At 46.9% G+C, this 18,687-nt stretch overlaps 2 protein-coding genes across 2 annotated transcripts; both read left to right on the plus strand.

Moving 5' to 3' along the window:
- Positions 1-10,235: 10,235 nt before the first annotated feature.
- Positions 10,236-11,811, plus strand: LOC112894828 (basic 7S globulin 2-like). The gene has a single exon (XM_025962649.1). The coding sequence runs from the start codon at positions 10,414-10,416 to the stop codon at positions 11,659-11,661; it is 1,248 nt and encodes a 415-aa protein (XP_025818434.1). The 5' UTR covers positions 10,236-10,413; the 3' UTR covers positions 11,662-11,811.
- Positions 11,812-15,942: 4,131 nt separating this feature from the next.
- LOC112895414 (basic 7S globulin 2-like) lies at positions 15,943-17,386 on the plus strand. Its single transcript, XM_025963363.1, has one exon. It carries the CDS (start codon positions 16,043-16,045, stop codon positions 17,333-17,335), a length of 1,293 nt encoding a protein of 430 aa, XP_025819148.1. The 5' UTR covers positions 15,943-16,042; the 3' UTR covers positions 17,336-17,386.
- Positions 17,387-18,687: the final 1,301 nt, after the last annotated feature.

Raw genomic sequence — 18,687 nt, forward strand, 5'->3', positions numbered from 1 at the left:
TGTATGGAGCAAAGTATAAGTTCATCTCCATATTAAGCCTTAAATCTGCAAGCTGATCCATAATGAGAGCAATGACATCAATTCTATTCCCATTCATGATATGAGAAATCACATTCCAATAGAGCCCTCTAACTTTATCCTTGTTTCCACTCTTAGGCATGAATGTGACTCTTGCAATTTTATTGATCACTGCAGGATGATGCCTCAGGCCCTGAGTTCCCCCAAAGCTTCTGGCAATACCAAGATGTGCAGGCTCATAGTACATGGGGTAGTCATTCTCATCTAAAGGATTTTCTAGGACAACATTCATGCTTTGCTCACTAGTGATGAAATTATAGTCTAACTGGTTAGCTGCAGCAAACTGAGCAAATGTAGCAAAATAGGTTCTCTTCCCAGTTGACCACTTAAATGTTGCCTCTACTATATCAATCTCTAAGGTAGCATAGAACTGACGTATGACTGTTTCATTCCAATCACATCTATGTTGCAGAAAATTTGCTAACCCAATTTCCTCAAATCTATCCACTAGATCAGACATGACTTAATGTGATCTCATATAGCCTAGGTCAATGGTCTGATGTTTGAACACAGTCTTCTTAACTAGATGACCAAAGTAAGCATCTTGTTGTACCTTAGTTTTGAAGAAGAGGATGTTGGTGTCGCAAGGCATGTCGAACTGATTCACTGCTCTAGCATTGGCATAGCTCTCAGCAGTCCACTGTCGGCTAGAAAGATTTAGCCCCATCAGAATAGTGACATCATCTTCAAACTCCTCAAATTCCTCCTCTGAAGATTCATCACCAACACCACCCACTGAGGATGCTGCAGCCATCTCACTAGGATTAGGATCATAGTCCGAGTCATCGGAATTATCACCGTCTCTTTGCCTCTTTGATGTCCCAGCTTTCTTGATTTTAGATGTGAATGCTTTGCGAATTTGCCGGGGTGGCCTGAGATCAAGAATTGACCATAAGAATAATTACAAAAGTAAGAGAACCAATCCATAATCATATAAGTCAATTCAGAATCTTGCTGAAAAAATCTTGACACTTGCGGACCATCCGCCTACAGAATGCGGACCGTCCGCCCACTGAACGCGGACCGTCCGCGACTCATCTGTTCAGCGCAGGAACACAACAGTCGCCCCAAAATTTGATCCATCCACAATTTGAATTTTGATTCAAATCCACCAACCAAATTTTAACTACACCATCTCCTCATCACTAGGAACAAGATGCCCCAAGTATTTACAAGAATCCATGGCCCAAAAGTAGATCGGAGCAACTAACCCTAACTCTTTCCAATAAAGAAATACAAGAACAAGAGTTAGAGATTCATCGAAATACCGAGAGGACATGATGAAGAATCTTGATAAGAGTACGGGGATGTGCTCAGACTGTCCGCGAATCACGCCAAAAAGCCTTGACCTTGAAGTCTTCCCCACGTGCTTGAGAGAGAAAGAGAGGGTGCTTTTGGAGAGAAGTGCTCGGTTTGGTGGGAGGAGAGAAAGTGACATCCAAATATAAGCCAAGTCAGGCCGGCCCCATCTATCTGTCCAGTGGCGGACCGTCCGCGACATCCCGGCGGACCGTCTGCTTTGTAATTTCACTGCGGAGATCAATTCTGCAGAGCCTCTGGTGATCAATTCTTATGAACGGCGGACCGTCCGCCTCTTACCCGCGGACCGTCCGCTTTGCAATTTGCTGCTGAGATCAATTCTTCAGTGCCTCTGGTGAACAATCCTCATGAACGGCGGACCGTCCGCCTCTTACGCGCGGACCGTCCGCTTCGCAATTCTGCGGCCCGAAATAACTCTGCAGTGCCTCTGGTGAACAATCCTCATGATCGGCGGACAGTCCGCCTCTTACCTGCGGACCGTCCGCTGTTCCAATTTTCATTCTGTTCAGAATTTTGCCAACTTTCACAATTCCAACTTCAATATGGGATCATTGCTCATATAAAAATCTAAAAATCTCAAATCTTGCATGAAAACTTTCCAAAATCTCATATGAGCAAGTTATAACAAGAATTCAAAAATAAATCGAGTGAAATCATGAAAACTCATAAACGGCTCAAAAATCCCTCAAAAATTCAGAAAAAAGAAACAAAGAAAATATGGAAGAACCATATGTCACATGTGCTAGTTTTCAAGCCACATTTGAGAAGTCAATGATGTTTAACTCATTTCTTAACTTGCAAAACCGAGATTCATCCAAAGGCTTAGTGAATATATCGGCTAATTGATTATCCGTGCCAATACCTTCAATCTTGATATCACCCTTGTTCACATGATCCCTAAGAAAATGATGGCGGATATCAATGTGCTTAGTTCTTGAATGTTGAACCAGATTAGTAGCAATCTTCACGGCACTTTCATTATCACACAACAAGAGAATTTCATCAAATTTTACACCATAGTCAAGAAGAGTTTGTTTCATCCATAACAATTGTGCACAACAACTTCCGGTCGAAATGTATTCCGCTTCGGCGGTTGAAAGAGCCACGGAATTTTGTTTCTTTGAAGACCAAGAAACAAGAGACCTACCAAGAAATTGACAACCACCGGAAGGGCTCTTCCTATCAACCTTGCATCCCGCATAATCCGAATCCGAGAATCCAACCAAATCAAAATGAGCACTCTTGGGATACCATAAACCAATATTAGGAGTATATTTCAAATATCTCAAAATCCTTTTGACGGCGGTCAAATGACATTCTCTAGGTGCGGCTTGAAATCGTGCACACATGCAAACACTAAACATGATATCAGACCTAGATGCGGTCAAATAAAGCAAACTACCAATCATAGAACGGTAAAGCTTTTGATCAACCGGGTTACCTTCCTCATCTAGGTCGAGATGCCTATTGGTGGCCATAGGAGTCTTGATTGGTTTTGCATCTTCCATACCAAATTTCTTCAAGATATCCTTCACATATTTTGATTGACACACAAAGGTGCCTTTCTTGAGTTGCTTGATTTGAAGTCCAAGAAAGAAACTCAATTCACCGATCATGGACATCTCAAATTCCCTAGACATCATTTCACCAAATTCCTCACAAAAGCTTGGGTTAGTTGAACCAAAGATAATATCATCAACATAAATTTGACAAACAAACAAATCCTTACCAATTGTTTTAGTGAACAAGGTAGTGTCAACCTTACCAATTTTGAATCTCTTGGAAATAAGAAAGTCCCTCAATCTTTCATACCAAGCTCGTGGAGCTTGCTTCAAACCATAAAGAGCTTTAGAGAGCTTGTATACATGATTTAGCTTCTTGGGATCTTCAAAATCGGGAGGTTGCTCAACAAAAACAAGTTCACTAATCTTGCCATTCAATAAAGCACTTTTCACATCCATTTGAAAAAATTTTATGTTGTGAGAGCACGCATAAGCTAATAACATTCTGATAGCTTCTAGTCTAGCAACGGGGGCAAACGTTTCACCGAAATCCAAATCTTCGACTTGAGTGAAGCCTTGAGCCACCAATCTTGCCTTGTTTCTCACAACCAATCCATCTTCATTTTGCTTGTTTCTAAAAACCCATTTAGTGCCAATGACATTATAATTTCTAGGCCTCTCAACTAGATCCCAAACTTGATTCCGGGTGAAATTATTTAATTCTTCATGCATAGCATTCACCCAATCCGGATCTCTCAATGCATCATCTACACGGTTAGGTTCAAGAAAAGATACAAAGGAATAATGTTCACAAAATGAAGCAATGCGAGATCGAGTTTGGACACCCTTACTAATATCACCCATAATTTGATCCACAGGGTGATCCTTTGCAAGAATATGATGAGTTCTTTGAGGAAAAATGGGTTCTTGAGTTGATGGAGAAGGTGCACTTGATGAACCAACTCGATCTTGCACTTGAGAATCATCATTACTAGAATCTTGTACAATTTGTTGTGCTTGATCATTTGAGATAGAAGTTGAAGGATTAACTCTAATAGAGATAGAATGATCATCATCACCTTCATCTTCTTCTCTTGGTCTAACATCACCAATTGACATATTTTTCATTGCATTTCTTAAACCATCACTTCTCACATCATCAAGATTTTCTTGTTCATTATGAGACCCATTTGTTTCATCAAACTCAACATCATATGCTTCTTCAACAATGCCATGTGTTTTGTTATAGACCCGATAAGCCTTGCTACAAGATGAATATCCGAGACGAAAACCCTCATCACATTTGCTTTGAAACTTAGATAACCGAGTTCCCTTCTTGAGAATATATCATTTGCAACCAAACACTCTAAAGTATGATATATTTGGTTTCCTTCCAATGAGCAACTCATATGGGGTCTTGTTATGAAATCTATGGCAATATAATCTATTAGACGCATGGCGAGCCGTGTTAATTGCTTCGGCCCAAAAACTATCGGAAACGTTGTACTCGGAAAGCATTGATCTTGCCATATCAATCAAGGTTCTATTTTTCCGCTCAACAAGACCATTTTGTTCCGGAGTGTACTTGGTTGAAAATTCATGCTTAATTCCTTTCTCATCACACCATTCTTCAACTCTTGTGTTTTTAAATTCACTTCCGTTGTCACTCCTCACTTAATTCACCTTAAGTTCAAATTCATTTTCGGCCCTTGTCAAGAATTTCTTGAATATGTCATAAGTATCGGCTTTGTCATGAAGAAAGAAAACCCAAGTATACCTTGAGTAATCATCCACTACCACAAGACAATAGCAATTTCCACCAATACTTCTATATGTTGTAGGACCAAATAAATCAATATGCAATAATTCCAATGGTCTCTCGGTTGACATGACACTCTTAGTGGGATGAGCATTTACAACTTGTTTTCCGGCTTGACATGCACTACATAACTTATCTTTTTCAAACTTCACATTCTTCAAGTCAACTACTAAATCATGCTTTATGAGTCGGTTGAGTTGTTTCATGCCAACATAACCAAGTCTTCTATGCCATAATCAACCCAAAGATGATTGAGTAAACAAACATGTAGACAAGTTTGCCTCTTTAGTAGCAAAATCCACAAGATATACATTCTCATATCTAAATCCCGTAAAAATGTGATTTTTTCCATCCAAGCTAGTCACTACAACATCATCTTTAGTGAAACTACACTTATATCCAAAATCACAAAGTTGAGTGACCGCTAAGAGATTAAACTTGAGAGAATCAACCAACAATACTTTTGAAAGAGAATGATCACTTGAGATTAAAATTGTACCAACTCCTTTGACTTTGCCCCGACTATTGTCACCAAAGATGATATCACTATAGCCAACCACATTCTCATCTAGAGAGAAAAACATCATTGGATCTCCGGTCATGTGTTGAGTGCATCCACTATCAAGCACCCAATATCTTCCTCCGGACTTGTAGTTCACCTACAACAAAAAAGTAACTCTTTTAGGTACCCAAACTTTCTTGGGTCCTTGAATGTTAGCGACCAAGACTTTTGGCACCCAAATGGCATTCTTTTTAGCACCATCTATAGGTATTCCAACAAATTTTGCGCTAACATTGCCATTTGATTTTTTCATAAGAATGTAACTTGAATCAAAGGATATGACTTTCAAGTTGGTGCAATTCTTCTCAACATGACCAACCTTCTTGCATTTTTCACAATATGACTTACCACTACTCTTCACAAAAGTAGTTTTGGTTTGCACAAAAGCCTTCTTCCCTTTCTTAGGAATGTATCCAAATCCTTACTTGTTCAAAGTGAACTTTTAGCTTGCCCAACAATGATTAAACATGGCTCTACTATCATAGCACTTTCTCAAATCATTAGTCAAGCAAGTAACCTCTTTCTTTAACAAATAATTTTCTATAATGAGAGATTCATTGCAAGATGAGTTATCAATTTTAGTGCAAAAAGAACTAGTAGAGCTAGAGCCACAAGGTTTATCATCAATTAAATCACAACTAACACCAATGCTCAATGTTACTTTTCTTTTATGATTAAGTAGGGCATTGTGAGCTTCCTCAAGCTTCTTATGAGTTTCCTTTAGATTCTCATGAGAAGTTTTTAGCTCCTCATAGGAATCTTGAAGTGAAGTAAACTTCAACTTCAAGTCCTTCAACTTGGCCTTTTCTTTAGTCATGAATTCATCGGCATCATTGAGCATTTCAACAAGATCATCATATGAAAGTTCATCAAGTTCACTATCTTGTTGTACCTTTGCACCACCCTTTGCTATAGGATAATGTGGTGTGGAGAAGAGTGATGGAGCCTCCTTGATGGCAATCCCGGCAACTCTCTTGGATGGCTTGTCGTCGTCGTCATCATCATCATCATCATCATCGGAGCTTGCATCGGAATCCCATTCAACAAAATAAGCTTGACCATTTTTCTTCTTCTTGATGAACTTCTTCCTTTTCTTTTCATCATTTTTCTTATCCTTCTTGTTCTTGTCATCCTTCTTGTTTGGACAATTGACACTAATATGACCCATTTCACCACATTGGAAGCAAGTCTTGTCCACAAAAGGATTTTTTCTTGATGATTGACCTTTCTTACCAAAGTTCTTCTTGTTCATCATTCTATTGAATCTCTTGATAAAGAGAGCCATCTCTTCATCCGATTCTTCTTCTTAGCACCCACTTTCTTCTTCCTTTTGCTATCTTGAGCTTTGAATGCCACACTTTTCTTTTTCATATCAATATCTCCCCCATGAGCTTGATCTTGAGATTTCTTGAACATGTCATGGGTGAGAACTTCTCCTAATATTTGTGTGGGAGTTGCGGTCTTCACATTTGACCTTACAAGTAAGGTCACAATTGTGTCATATCTTTCCGGAAGACATCTAAGAAACTTGTGGTTGAAATCCGCATCCGATACCTCAAATCCAAATCCCTTGAGGTCATTCACAATGTCATTTAGCCGGTTGAACATCTCGGCTATACTCTCATCCTTCTTCATGGTAAATTCACTAAAATTGCCCTTAAGCAAATATAACTTGGCCTCCTTCACACTTGATGTGCCCTCATGAATTTCCATGAGCTTCTCCCATATGTCATGAGCATTTGTAAGGCTCTTGACTCTATTAAATTCAGTCACACCAAGGGCACTAAAGAGCACATTGACCCCTTGATCATTTAGTATCTCATTTTCTTCTTCTAGAGGTGTCAAATTCTTTGAGTCCAAAATGACATATCCATCATTTACTACTCTCCATAGCTTTCTACTCATGGCTTTGATATGAGCCGACATCCTAGTCTTCCAATAACAAAATTGTTCTCATCAAAAAACGGTGGCTTCCCAACATGAATTCCATTATCACTAGTCATTGTTTTACTCCAAGATGGTTAAATCCGCAATTAATGGAGTACTTAGCTCTGGTACCACTTGTAGGATCAAGAACACCGACTAGAGGGGGGTGAATAGGCGGTTTAAAACTAAAACCAACAACACTAGAGAAATTTAATTAGTAACAAAAGAAAGCCCTATGTCATGCTATTACTACCTCTAGAAAGGTTTGCAACCTAGGGTGACAAGATACAATTCAAGCTCTAGTAAAGTAAATTGCTCAAAATAAAACAACAATTAAAGTAAGCAAGAGAGATAACCAAGCTTGACACACAAATTTATTCCGTGGTGTCGATGACTTGCCGGTCACCCCTAATTCATGTTGAGGTGGATTCCAAGAATCAACCGCTCCTCTATTAAGAACCTCTTGATCTTGAGCCGGCTTGAACCAAGGAACCGCTCCACACCTCGATTCCACTAGAGTTGCTCTTCACCACTTCGGTAAGGTGATCACAAAACCTCACACAACCGAAATCGGGGCTTCTCAACAATCTCCTTCAAGAAGCTCCACGAAATCACCTTCTCCAAGCCGTCTAGGGAGCGGCAACTCCCAAGAGTAACAAGCCAATGACCCTTGCTTGAAGATTCCCTAGTGCCACAAAGCTCAAACTCTTGATGCAATGCACTAGGAAGCACTCTCACTCTCAAAAATGCAAATCCTTAGCAAGTGTGTGAGAGAGAGGGATGTCTTAGCTCTATAGTGTCAAGAATGCAGTCCAAATGGCCAAGAGAGTGACCCAATGGCCGGGCATTGGGTATATATAGACATCCCATCAAAAACTAGCCGTTACACTCTTTTCTGCGAGATCGCGGACCGTCCGATTTCAAAAATCGGACCATCCGCCGTTATAAGCCAGAGAGACAGAGTGCATTAAATGCGTGTCAGAACTAGCCGTTACAGCTCTGGCGGACAGTCCGCGCATAATCGGCGGACCGTCCACAGTTAAGAGTTCCACAACTCCAGAGACCGCAGTTCATCCTAGAAAAATAAGCAGAGACAACAATGTTTCTGGATCAAATTATCGAAAGGCCTGCGGACTGTCCGCGCCTCAGCGGCGGACCGTCCGCAGAGTAGAACACAAGCCTGTCCAGAGAACACCCTTTCTGGAACAAAAAGAGTTAGAGTGGCGGACCGTCCGCCCACGTGGGCCGGACCGTCCGCCAGTCACATGTGAATTCCACCAGACCTTCTGTAACGGTAGCGGACCGTCCGCCCGCATGGAGCGGACCGTCCGCACTTGAGCAGTCAGCTCTCTAACTTGTTCTTTTTCAAAAATCCGACAAAGCGTTGTTAGCCCTCATGCATGCACCTAGACATTTTGAGCAGAATGGCACTAAAGACCCGTCAAGCACGAGTACATGACCCCTCTTGATAGTACGGCTATCTATCCAACGAGTCCGGTCACTTTTCATCCACTAAACGACTTGTGACCGGTAAAATTCAAAAGACCCTATTTTATACCTTTGTCTTGAGCCCAAGCTTTGATCATCGTCTCCAAAAATCCACACGTTCACTATTAACTCTCATCATCCGTGGATCAACCTATACTCATTATCTCAAAAGAAATTGTTAATCCACAAGCCATTGTCATTAATTATCAAAACTCGAATTAGGGGCCTAGATGCTTTCACCGTGGCGGGTTGCGGGCGCGGGTGTGGGTACGGATTTTAGCACGCGGGTACGGGTTTAGAAAGTTAATATCCGCGCGGATTTTACCCGTTGCCATCTCTAATTGTAACAAGGTAGCAAACGAATTAGCTGCATGAGCTAGGCGAAACACTCATTCCACGGTGTGGTTAGGTCAGGCTCCTGTGTGTCACTGATCTAATTGCCGCTGATTGTATCCAGAAACAGTCTAGTTAATAAAGCTCTCTCTTTAAAAAAAAACCTGCCATGTTCAATTTGTCACGTATTTATGAACTCTCATTTTGCAATTGTGTGCACCATTGTCATGTGTACTGCATTTTTCGAGCGAAACTGAGTACCTGTATTTTCTTCTTATTTTTGTGTGTGAGCTACATCAACCTAAGCCAAGACAAATAAACCGGGGCTCTGACATCGCACGCGCCAGGAGTGTAAGTGTAACACGCTCGATCTTCGAATAGTCCCGCAACTCTTTTTTTGGCTATTTTTTCTTCTTCGCTACTCTCTCTCTCTCTCTGAAAACTTTAAAACTTAGTGATACAGCTTAGTGAATAAATGTTTTAAGTGCATGGCGAAGAAGTTGTAAGTTGTAACACGGCCGCCCGCCAGGATTACCCCGTCGTACTAGTTTTCCCCGCGGCCCGCAGCCAGTAATTTTAACCAAAATTTTAAATAGCCAGTTATAGCTGCCGTTAAAGTCGACTATAGCTCGCTAAATGTCAGCTATAGCCTGCTAAATGTCGGCTATAGCCCGCTAAACGTCGTAACGACAGCCTTACCGCTGAACGTCTTAGCCGTTGATTTAAAATTATGATTTTAACCGGAAGCGCTGTTGCGGAGAGCACGGCATCGATGGACCTCGAGCGCCTTACTAGAATTTTAGAATTCCACCTGCATCAATATAATCCTAATTCCTAAACCATTGACCAGAGGCATGGAGGATAGGCATCGCAGAACGAGCAAGATCCGATATGTACGCTGCTAGAACACCCGCGTCGTGGACCTTCATTCAGTTTGTGCAGGCCACGTTCGAGAGATGTCTGCAGCTCCATCTGCTGATGGTGGCTCTGGCTCATGGCCGGGACGGAGCTGATCGAGAATGCAATCACCGACACCCGCTAATCCTGCACGGCTACACACATGAGAAGGCACATGATGTGATATGCAAGAGCTGTGGCACTTGAATTCTGTTCAAACTTCACACATTGTTGTCTTAAACGGACGGAGTGGAGAGTCGAAGCCTCTCCCCTCGGTGAGTCCCAGACGAGAATCGCGGCGCTCCCCAGCTAGATGCTCCGTCCCCGGCTAGCCAATGCTGTATGGTTGACCAAACACGAAAGCTGGCGATAACAAACAGCGTGCCAAGCATTCCAAGATCGATCCGCAAATATTTAAGCACTCACACACGGCACAGCTTTCGATCGCACAGCACGAGACCACCACAGACCAAAGCAGCCGGTCCAAGATGGCGCAGCTCAAGCCGGCGGCGCTGCCGCTCGCCGTCTCGCTCTGCTGCCTCTCGGCGCTGCTGCCATGGTCCGCGGCGGCGAGCTACGGCGGCGGCAAGCCCCTGGTGACGGCCATCACCAAGGACGCGGCCACCAAGCTCTACACGGCCCCGCTCAAGGACAGCCGCCCGCTCGTCCTCGACCTCTCCGGCCCGCTCATCTGGTCCACCTGCCCGCCCAAGCACCCGAGCTTCGAGTGCCACCACCACGTGTGCGCGCACGCGCACAGCTACCACCCGCCGGACTGCCCGCGCACCGGCCACGGCGTCGCCGACGAGGACGACCCGTTCCGGTGTAAGTGCACGGCGCACCCCTACAACCCCTTCGCGCGCAAGGCCGGCTCGGGCGACCTCACGCGCGTCACCGTCACCGCCAACGACACCGACGGCAAGAACCCGCTCCGCCCGGTCTCCTTCCCCGCCGTCGCCGCCTGCGCGCCGCACTCCCTGCTCGCGAAGCTCCCGGCGGGGGCGGTCGGCGTCGCGGGGCTCGCGCGCTCCAGGGTGGCGCTGCCCGCGCAGGTGTCGCGCGCGCAGAAGGTCGCCAACAAGTTCGCGCTCTGCCTCCCGAGCGGCGGCCAGGGCGTGGCCATCTTCGGCGGGGGCCCGCTCTTCCTCCTCCCGCCGGGCCGCCCGGACGTCACGACGACGCTGGCCGGAACCACCCCTCTCCGCAGGAACCCGGCGCTCCCCGGCTACTTCATCTCGGCTAGGGGCATCGCCGTGAACCAGGGACAGGTGCAGCCGGGGCCGCTCGTCGTCGGGCTGAGCTCGCGGGTCCCCTACACGGAGCTCCGGGCCGACGTGTACGGCCCGTTCGTGAAGGCGTTCGACAGGGCCACGGCGGAGAGGAAGCGCGTGACGCCTGCGGCGGCGCCGTTCGAGCTGTGCTACGACTCGCGGGAGCTGGGGTCGACGCGGCTCGGCTACGCCGTGCCGCAGGTGGACCTGATGCTGGAGGGCGGCGCCAACTGGACGGTGTTCGGCGGCAACTCCATGGTGCAGGTCGACGACAACACGGCCTGCTTCGGCTTCGTCAGGATGGCCAGGGAGGAGAAGGGGGCGCCGGCGGTGGTCATCGGAGGGTTCCAGATGGAGAACAACCTGCTGGTGTTCGACGAGGAGAAGCGGCAGCTCGGATTCAGTAGCCTGCTTTTCGGGAGGCAGACGACGTGCAGCAACTTCAACTTCACCCTCGCTGCTTAAGAGTGTTTCTACTTGTTCATGTCTGGCAGTTTGTATCAGTGTTCATTTTTCCTTCGATTTTGGGATTTGCGAGCTTGTTCTTTTGTCACTGCTACGAAAACGGTTTTTTAGGAGCAGGTAAAAATATATTTTTAGGGACGGGTAAAAATATATTTCTCCGAACACCTCGTGCGCGATGGCCAATGCTGGCGTGGCCACTGCGGCGGAAGCCGTCCGCGTGGAGGCTGCAGAGATTATGCTCGCCGACCACGACGGTGACATGGACGCGTCGCTCGCCCACCGCGACCTCATGCTCGTGCACCCAGGCTCGGTGGTCGTGTACCGCCTCCTACGCGAGCTCCAATACGCCGCCGCCACGCGCGCGGCCCGCAGCGAGGGCAGCTCGGAGGACCACCTTTCCGCGGCGGTGCCACACCTCCGCGTCGCCCTGGAAGTGCTCACCGCGGCATGCCGCCTCGCACCGGATTGCATTGACGTCGGCCCTCCCTTCTCTTCCCCCACCGCCCTCCCTTCTCTTCCCCCACGGTCTGTGCGGGGAGTGGGGCGGTGGCTCGGCGGCGGGCCGGGATGGCAACGTGGCTCGTGGCGACTGGCGCCTGGACGTAGATCCGCACGGCTTGCGAGGCCGCGGCGGCCAACGCGGCCAGCAGGCGCAGCGAGTAGGCCGGCGGGGGAAGAGAAAGGGAGGGCGGCTGGGGAGAGAAGGGAGGGGTGATGCGGGGAGAGAGGAGGGGATCGATAGAGGAGGGGAGGGGATAACAGGGAGAGGGAAGGACCAGGGATAGAGAAGGAACCGGGTGATGTAGTGGCTGCGGTGGCGTGCGATTGGCGGAGGATAAGGGGGCGCGGATCAATGACGTGGATGCTACCGGATCGAGGAGCGCGGGCAATCTCATGGGTAGGGCCGGGTGACGCCAGCCCTTGAAAATATTTTTCTATTTTATTCTAAAAATTCAATTAAATCTTTAAATATAGAAGAACAAATTAAAAAAGTAAAACTTCTACATATAGTTATTGCGAACTATAGATACAGAAAAAATATACCAAATATATTTAAATGTATATAAAAGTTTAAGATCATGGGATCTTGAAAATATAACTTGAGTTATATGAGATACTATAAAGTTATAGCCACATGTAGGGTACAACTAGTAAATGATCTTGTGATCTTGAAAGGGTCTAAAATAAATAATGTATAAAATATAAAATTTTATATCTTACCACTACAACTTTGATACAGAACTAATCTACGTATGAGGTTGTTTAAAAACAAATCAAAACTAATAGATTTTGAAACTAGAGAATTTATAATAATTTTTTGAACTACTAAATGATCTTAAATAAAAACGTTATCAACTACAAAATTGGAGATCTCGTCAAGATCTACAATTTGGTATAAAGCTTGTCTTCATCCGAGATAAAAGTTATGAATTTTTTACGTGATACCATTGTAGGACGGGTCATGCCATCAACCGCCCCTAAAAATGGTGGCCATTTCTAGAGGACGGATGACGGCGTCACCCGCCTCTAAATATTAATTTTCAGGGGGCAGGTGATAGCGTCACCTGCACCTAAAAATGATGGTGGCCATTTTTAGAGGCCGGTGAGTCCATCACCCGCCTCTACAAATGCATTTTCAAAGGCGGATCGGTTGCTACAGTAGCCCTGCTCCTTTTGTAGCAACGGGTTACATTTTGACCCACCCGTAAAAAAAAGAGACGTTGCTGTAAATTACTTTTTAGTAGTGTGTGTTAAGACATTAGTTAAATAATGAAGGTGGGATTGTTTAGAGCGTCCAGAAAATAAGTAGCGCCGATGAACGGATGATTTGCAGAGTTCTGGTGCCAATCTAATAAGCAGGATTAGAATTTTAGATAGAGGGATCAGTTTCAACATGGCTATTTTTAGGGTTCTTGAGAGTTATATGAGCTATCGCAAAATTATATATTTGAGGTACCATAAAATGCGTTATCACAATAGATAAATTTTACTATGCACATAGCAATAATTTATATCTAGATGCACAGTAAAGATTATATATCTAGAAATATTAAAATAACTAATAATTTAAGATGGATGGAGTACCAAACAGAGCAACAAAACTTGGTTCATCCATAATCATATTTTGATGGTATATTTCACAAAGTAGACCTCAGCTAAATATAAGCGTGGCGTGCGTAGCCAAGCCCGACAGTCATTTAGTTCTGGTTTTCGACGACGAGCAGCAGGAGCTCGGGCTCAGCACCCTGCTGCTGTTCAGGCAGACTTCGTGCAGCAACTTCAACTGCACCATGGCTGCCTATTTTTTTTCTTTTTTAAATAAAAGCAAGAGCGCTGCCAGATCATGTAAGAAGAAGAAATACAGTTCTTACAAAGATTGTGATTTTACATAAATAACAGAGAAACTCAAACCATAGCTGCCTAATGCCTAGTGGTTCCTTTGCTCAAGCTACCTAGAACTTAGGATCTATTTAGAGATGGTAAAGTTAAATATTAAATTTTAGCATCCATTAATATTTATATTTTTATTAAATTTTTTAAGTCTTAACTAAAGTTTAGCCCACTCTATTAGCATTCATGTTGGGTAGTACTAAAGTTTAGCACTTTGAAGCATCAATACTTAGATTCAAACACCCTCTTAATTCGTTGCTGTACATGTGAAGTTTTATAGCCTATAACCGTGCTGGAGTGGGGCACATAGATGATCTTGCCTTGGCAGCCTTAGGTTGTCAAGAGTTTATCTGTAGACCCACAACTAAGATTCTATTTATTTTCTGCCGGACCAATTAAAAGTATTAGATATAGATTAATTATAAAATTAATTATATAAATAGAGACTGATCCATTAAGATAGAGTTGGTTGGATAGCGAGATAGGATGGAACGACTACATCCCTGATTTTAAAGATGGGACGGTTCCTTTGTAGAGGTTAGAGGTTTGGTCGGAGGATGGAGCGTTCCATTTTTTTCTGTTGGAGGGATGAGAAGCAATCGGATGACGGATTATTTTCACTCCGTTATCCTTCGTTTGTGGGTCCCGTATGTCAGTCAGCCACCCAATATCTTCTTCCCCGCAGCATTGCTCGATGGCCCGTCTCCCTCGTGTTGCTAGCGTGCCCATCCTGGCTGGCCCTGGCTGGCCCTCGTCAAGTTGGTACTGCCCCTGTCCCCTCCGAGCTCCAGTCGCCCCTGTCCTCGTCAAGCTGCTACTGCCGCGCCGCGCCGCACCGCTCGCCCGTGGGCCCGAATCGCTGGAGCTGCCGCGCCGCACCGCTCGCCCGGGGCCCGAATCACTGGAGCCGCTCGCCCCTGGGGCCTGAGTCGCCGCCCTGCCGAGCTGCTGCCGCCTCGCCGAGCAGCAACTGCCGCAGCAGTGCGGAGGTGTTGCCTGCCGCCGCTGAGCTGCGCGACCTGCGAGTCGCGTTGTAGCGAGGAAGAAGAGACGGAGTTGACGCCGTGCAAATGCAGTGGTTGCGTTCGCTCGATTTTTTGGGATGGAGCAGTGCAACATATTGAAGGAATATTCTTGCATGGGAGCCGCTCCGTGGTTATGCTCTCCAACCAGACACACAAACACATGTAAATTTGGGATGGAGCCATTCCATCCATTCTGATATCTAAAACCAAATATTTAAATCTAATTAGTTCATAATTTGATAATATTATACTATCATTTATACAATTAGTTTAGCTCATCATGTTTAGCTCTCTAATTGGTATCAAACATCCGTTATAATCTGGAATAAAAGTTAATCCCTGGATGCAAGCCCGAATCCTATGGAAACAGTACACAGATGCTCAATGTCAAATGCACACGACAGGAACTGAGCAATCTTTTAGCTCCCTAATTGGCATCAAACATCCGTTATGATCTGAAATAAAAGTTAATCCCTGGATGATGCAAGCCCGGGATTCTATGGAAGCAGTACACAGATGTTCAATGTCAAATGCACACCACGGGAACTGAGCAATCTCGTGAGCAACGCCAAGTCGTCGTGGAGGATCTCTCTCAGCACAGCTTATTATTAGATTATTAAGGCAGGACGTGTTCTTGCGATGGGACCAGTTCGTATGTACTCCGGTATTGAGGCGGCACGCTGTTTTGGCATTACTAGAGCGCATCCAAGCCTTGGAAAATGGCCACCCGATTTGCTTCATCGATGCGATCCATCCATCGGTACTCGCCGTGCCCACAGTTCATACTCCATGCTGCAGCTGACTGATCAGTCCACTCAATTCAGCCAGCACAAGGTAACTGACCAAGTTTCACTTCAATCTCCAATCCAGAACGCCAACCACACGCACTATATATAAAGGCTCTGATCAATGCAAACCCATGCACTGATCATAGTACAAGCACCAATCACACACTCACCTTCGGCATGTCGCTGCTCCTGTTCTCGCTACTGCTGCTAGCGTCGCCTCAAGGGACACTTGCCGCCGATCAGCAGCCGCCGGCGAAGCCCATACTGACCCCTATCTTCAAGGATCCCTCCACGTCCCTCTACACGATCCCCATCAAGGACGGCGCCGCGCCGCTGGTCCTCGACCTCGCCGGCCCGCTGCTCTGGTCCACGTGCGCGCCGGCGCACCGCACCATCCCGTGCAACTCCAGCGTGTGCAGGGTCGCCGGCAGGAACCCGCAGGCCGGCTGCGCGTGCACGAGCGGCGGCCAGCCCAACACCAACACCAACTCCACAGGGAGGCGCTGCACCTGCACCGCGTGCCCGTACAACCTGGCCACCGGCCAGTGCGGCCGCGGCGACGTCACGGCCGTGCCGCTCTCCGCGAACGCCACGGACGGCAGAAACCCGCTGTTCCCGGTGTCCTTCTCCGCGTTCGGGTCGTGTGCGCCCGACGCGCTCCTGGCGTCGCTCCCCTCGGGTGCCGCCGGCGTCGCGGGGCTGTCGAGGCTGCCCCTGTCGCTGCCGTCCCAGGTCGCGTCCGTGCTCAGGGTGGCGAAGCGGTTCGCCCTGTGCCTCCCCACCAGCGGCGCCAGGAGCGGCGCCGCCATCTTCGGGGGAGGCCCGTTCCAGCTCCTCGCCGCGCCGCCGGTGAACGTTGCCGAGGGTTTCTTTGAAGACCCGCACCCGTTCCACTTCCTCAAGAACCCCAGGAACGGTGCCTACTACGTCCGCGTCACCGGCATCGAGGTGAACAACGAGCGCGTCCCCTTGCCGCCGGGGATCTTCGACCTCCACGCCCGCAGCGGCACGGGCGGCGTCATGCTCAGCACCATGACGCCCTACACCACGCTGCGGTCCGAAATCTACCGGCCGCTGCGCAGGGCCTTCGACGCGGCGACCAGCGGCATCCCGCGGGCGGCGCCGGTGGAGCCGTTCGAGATGTGCTACCAGGTGTCCGCGCTCAGCTCGACCCGGCTCGGCTTCGGCGTGGCCAACATCGTGCTGCTGCTAGACGGGGGCGGGAGCTGGCTGCTGGCGGGTAACGCCTCGCTGGTGCAGGTGAACGACCGGACCGTGTGCTTCGCGTTCCTTGAGATGGGGTCCGCGACGGTGGTTCCAGGCTCGCCGGCGGTCATCTTTGGCGGGTTCCAGATGGAGGACCACCTGCTGCTGTTCGACCTGGAGAAGGAGGCGTTTGGGTTCCGCGGCCCGCTCCCTGGAATCCGCACCCACTGCGGCAACTTCGACTTCAGCATGGGCAGTTCATAGAAGGGCCCATGGCCTTACAAATCTATCGAAATGTCCACTTGTAATCCACGTAGTAATACCGTTTTGTTTTAGCACTTTTTACGTTACAGGTACTACTGCAGCGCTCTGCCAACAAAAATAAACGAGCGGCTTTGCTTTTCAAAAATGCGTGAAACAAGGCCATTAGTGATGGCGAAGTTCGGCAAAAGTGAAGGGCAAATTTTTACGGGGAAGATAATTAACAGAATGTAACAGAATAATTTATTGAAAAATACTTTTCCGATGAAACAACTTTTTCTGAAAGATTTGTTGTGAAAAAGCTTTTATCAAAAGTATTAAAATAAAATTTCGAGGGAACTTTTTATAATTCATTTTTCTAGAAAAAGTTGTTCTGAATATTTTTCCGATTTCCTGCCAACCAAATATTCCACGCCACTGCGATTATGGTTGTTGAGAGTTCTGTGCTTCGTCGATGATGCAAGTGGTTTTGATCACGTGTGATGTGTCAGCAAGGCTGCAGTCAAGCTTTTGCTTGTGCGATCGCTGCCATCCTGATGACATTTTTTCTTCACTAATCACTACACAGCCACAAGGGCAAGAGGCATTCTCTGTGTTCCTTTTGCGAGTGTGCAGGCAGGCCTATTATTTTGTGAGCGGGGAGAGGGGCCAGGCAGGGATCCGGGAACTCACGCGCACAGCTGGCCCACGCAAAGCCCACAAAGATCTGGTGACGGGCGCCACAAGCTTGTCAGTGTCTCCTCTCCTCCTCCCCCACCCACAGCCTATTACATATATCAATATATCATGGACTTTTTTTGAATCGAAAATAACATGGATTCGTGGTCAGAACTTTTGACGATCGATCCGATAAGAGAAAAGAAAGGAGAAATGACTAAAGACACCCTCTTTCCGTTTCATCCTAGACCAAATAATTGCAGCAGTAGCCATCACTAGCACCCGTGCTGCTGCTGTGCTGGTGGGAACGAGAAGAACGAAGAGCACAGCGGCACTGGATGGAACAGTGACGAGCGAAGCAAAGGTCAGCCAGTGGAGATCGATCGAGCCGCCCTCGTTTCGTTGCTTGTCGGTCGGTCGGGTACGTACGACGACGAACACCGCCGGGCAGTGGAGTGCGGGGCGTTTTTTCTGAAATCCTGGAGCTTGGCATGGCTTGGTCGGCGTGGGCGCGTCGGTTGGCTCGGACGACGAAAGCTCAACCACCGCGGAAGCCTGAGCCGAGCCGAGCGAGTAGCAGTAGCTTGCAAGGAAATCAACTTCCCATACATACACATTATATGGAGTCGTTGCAGTTTTTTTTTAATATAAAAAATGCGATATATAGCACGAGCACAATAAAAAAAGATATATAGGGC

Source organism: Panicum hallii, chromosome 5 (assembly GCF_002211085.1).
Source record: "Panicum hallii strain FIL2 chromosome 5, PHallii_v3.1, whole genome shotgun sequence".
NCBI lineage: Eukaryota > Viridiplantae > Streptophyta > Magnoliopsida > Poales > Poaceae > Panicum > Panicum hallii.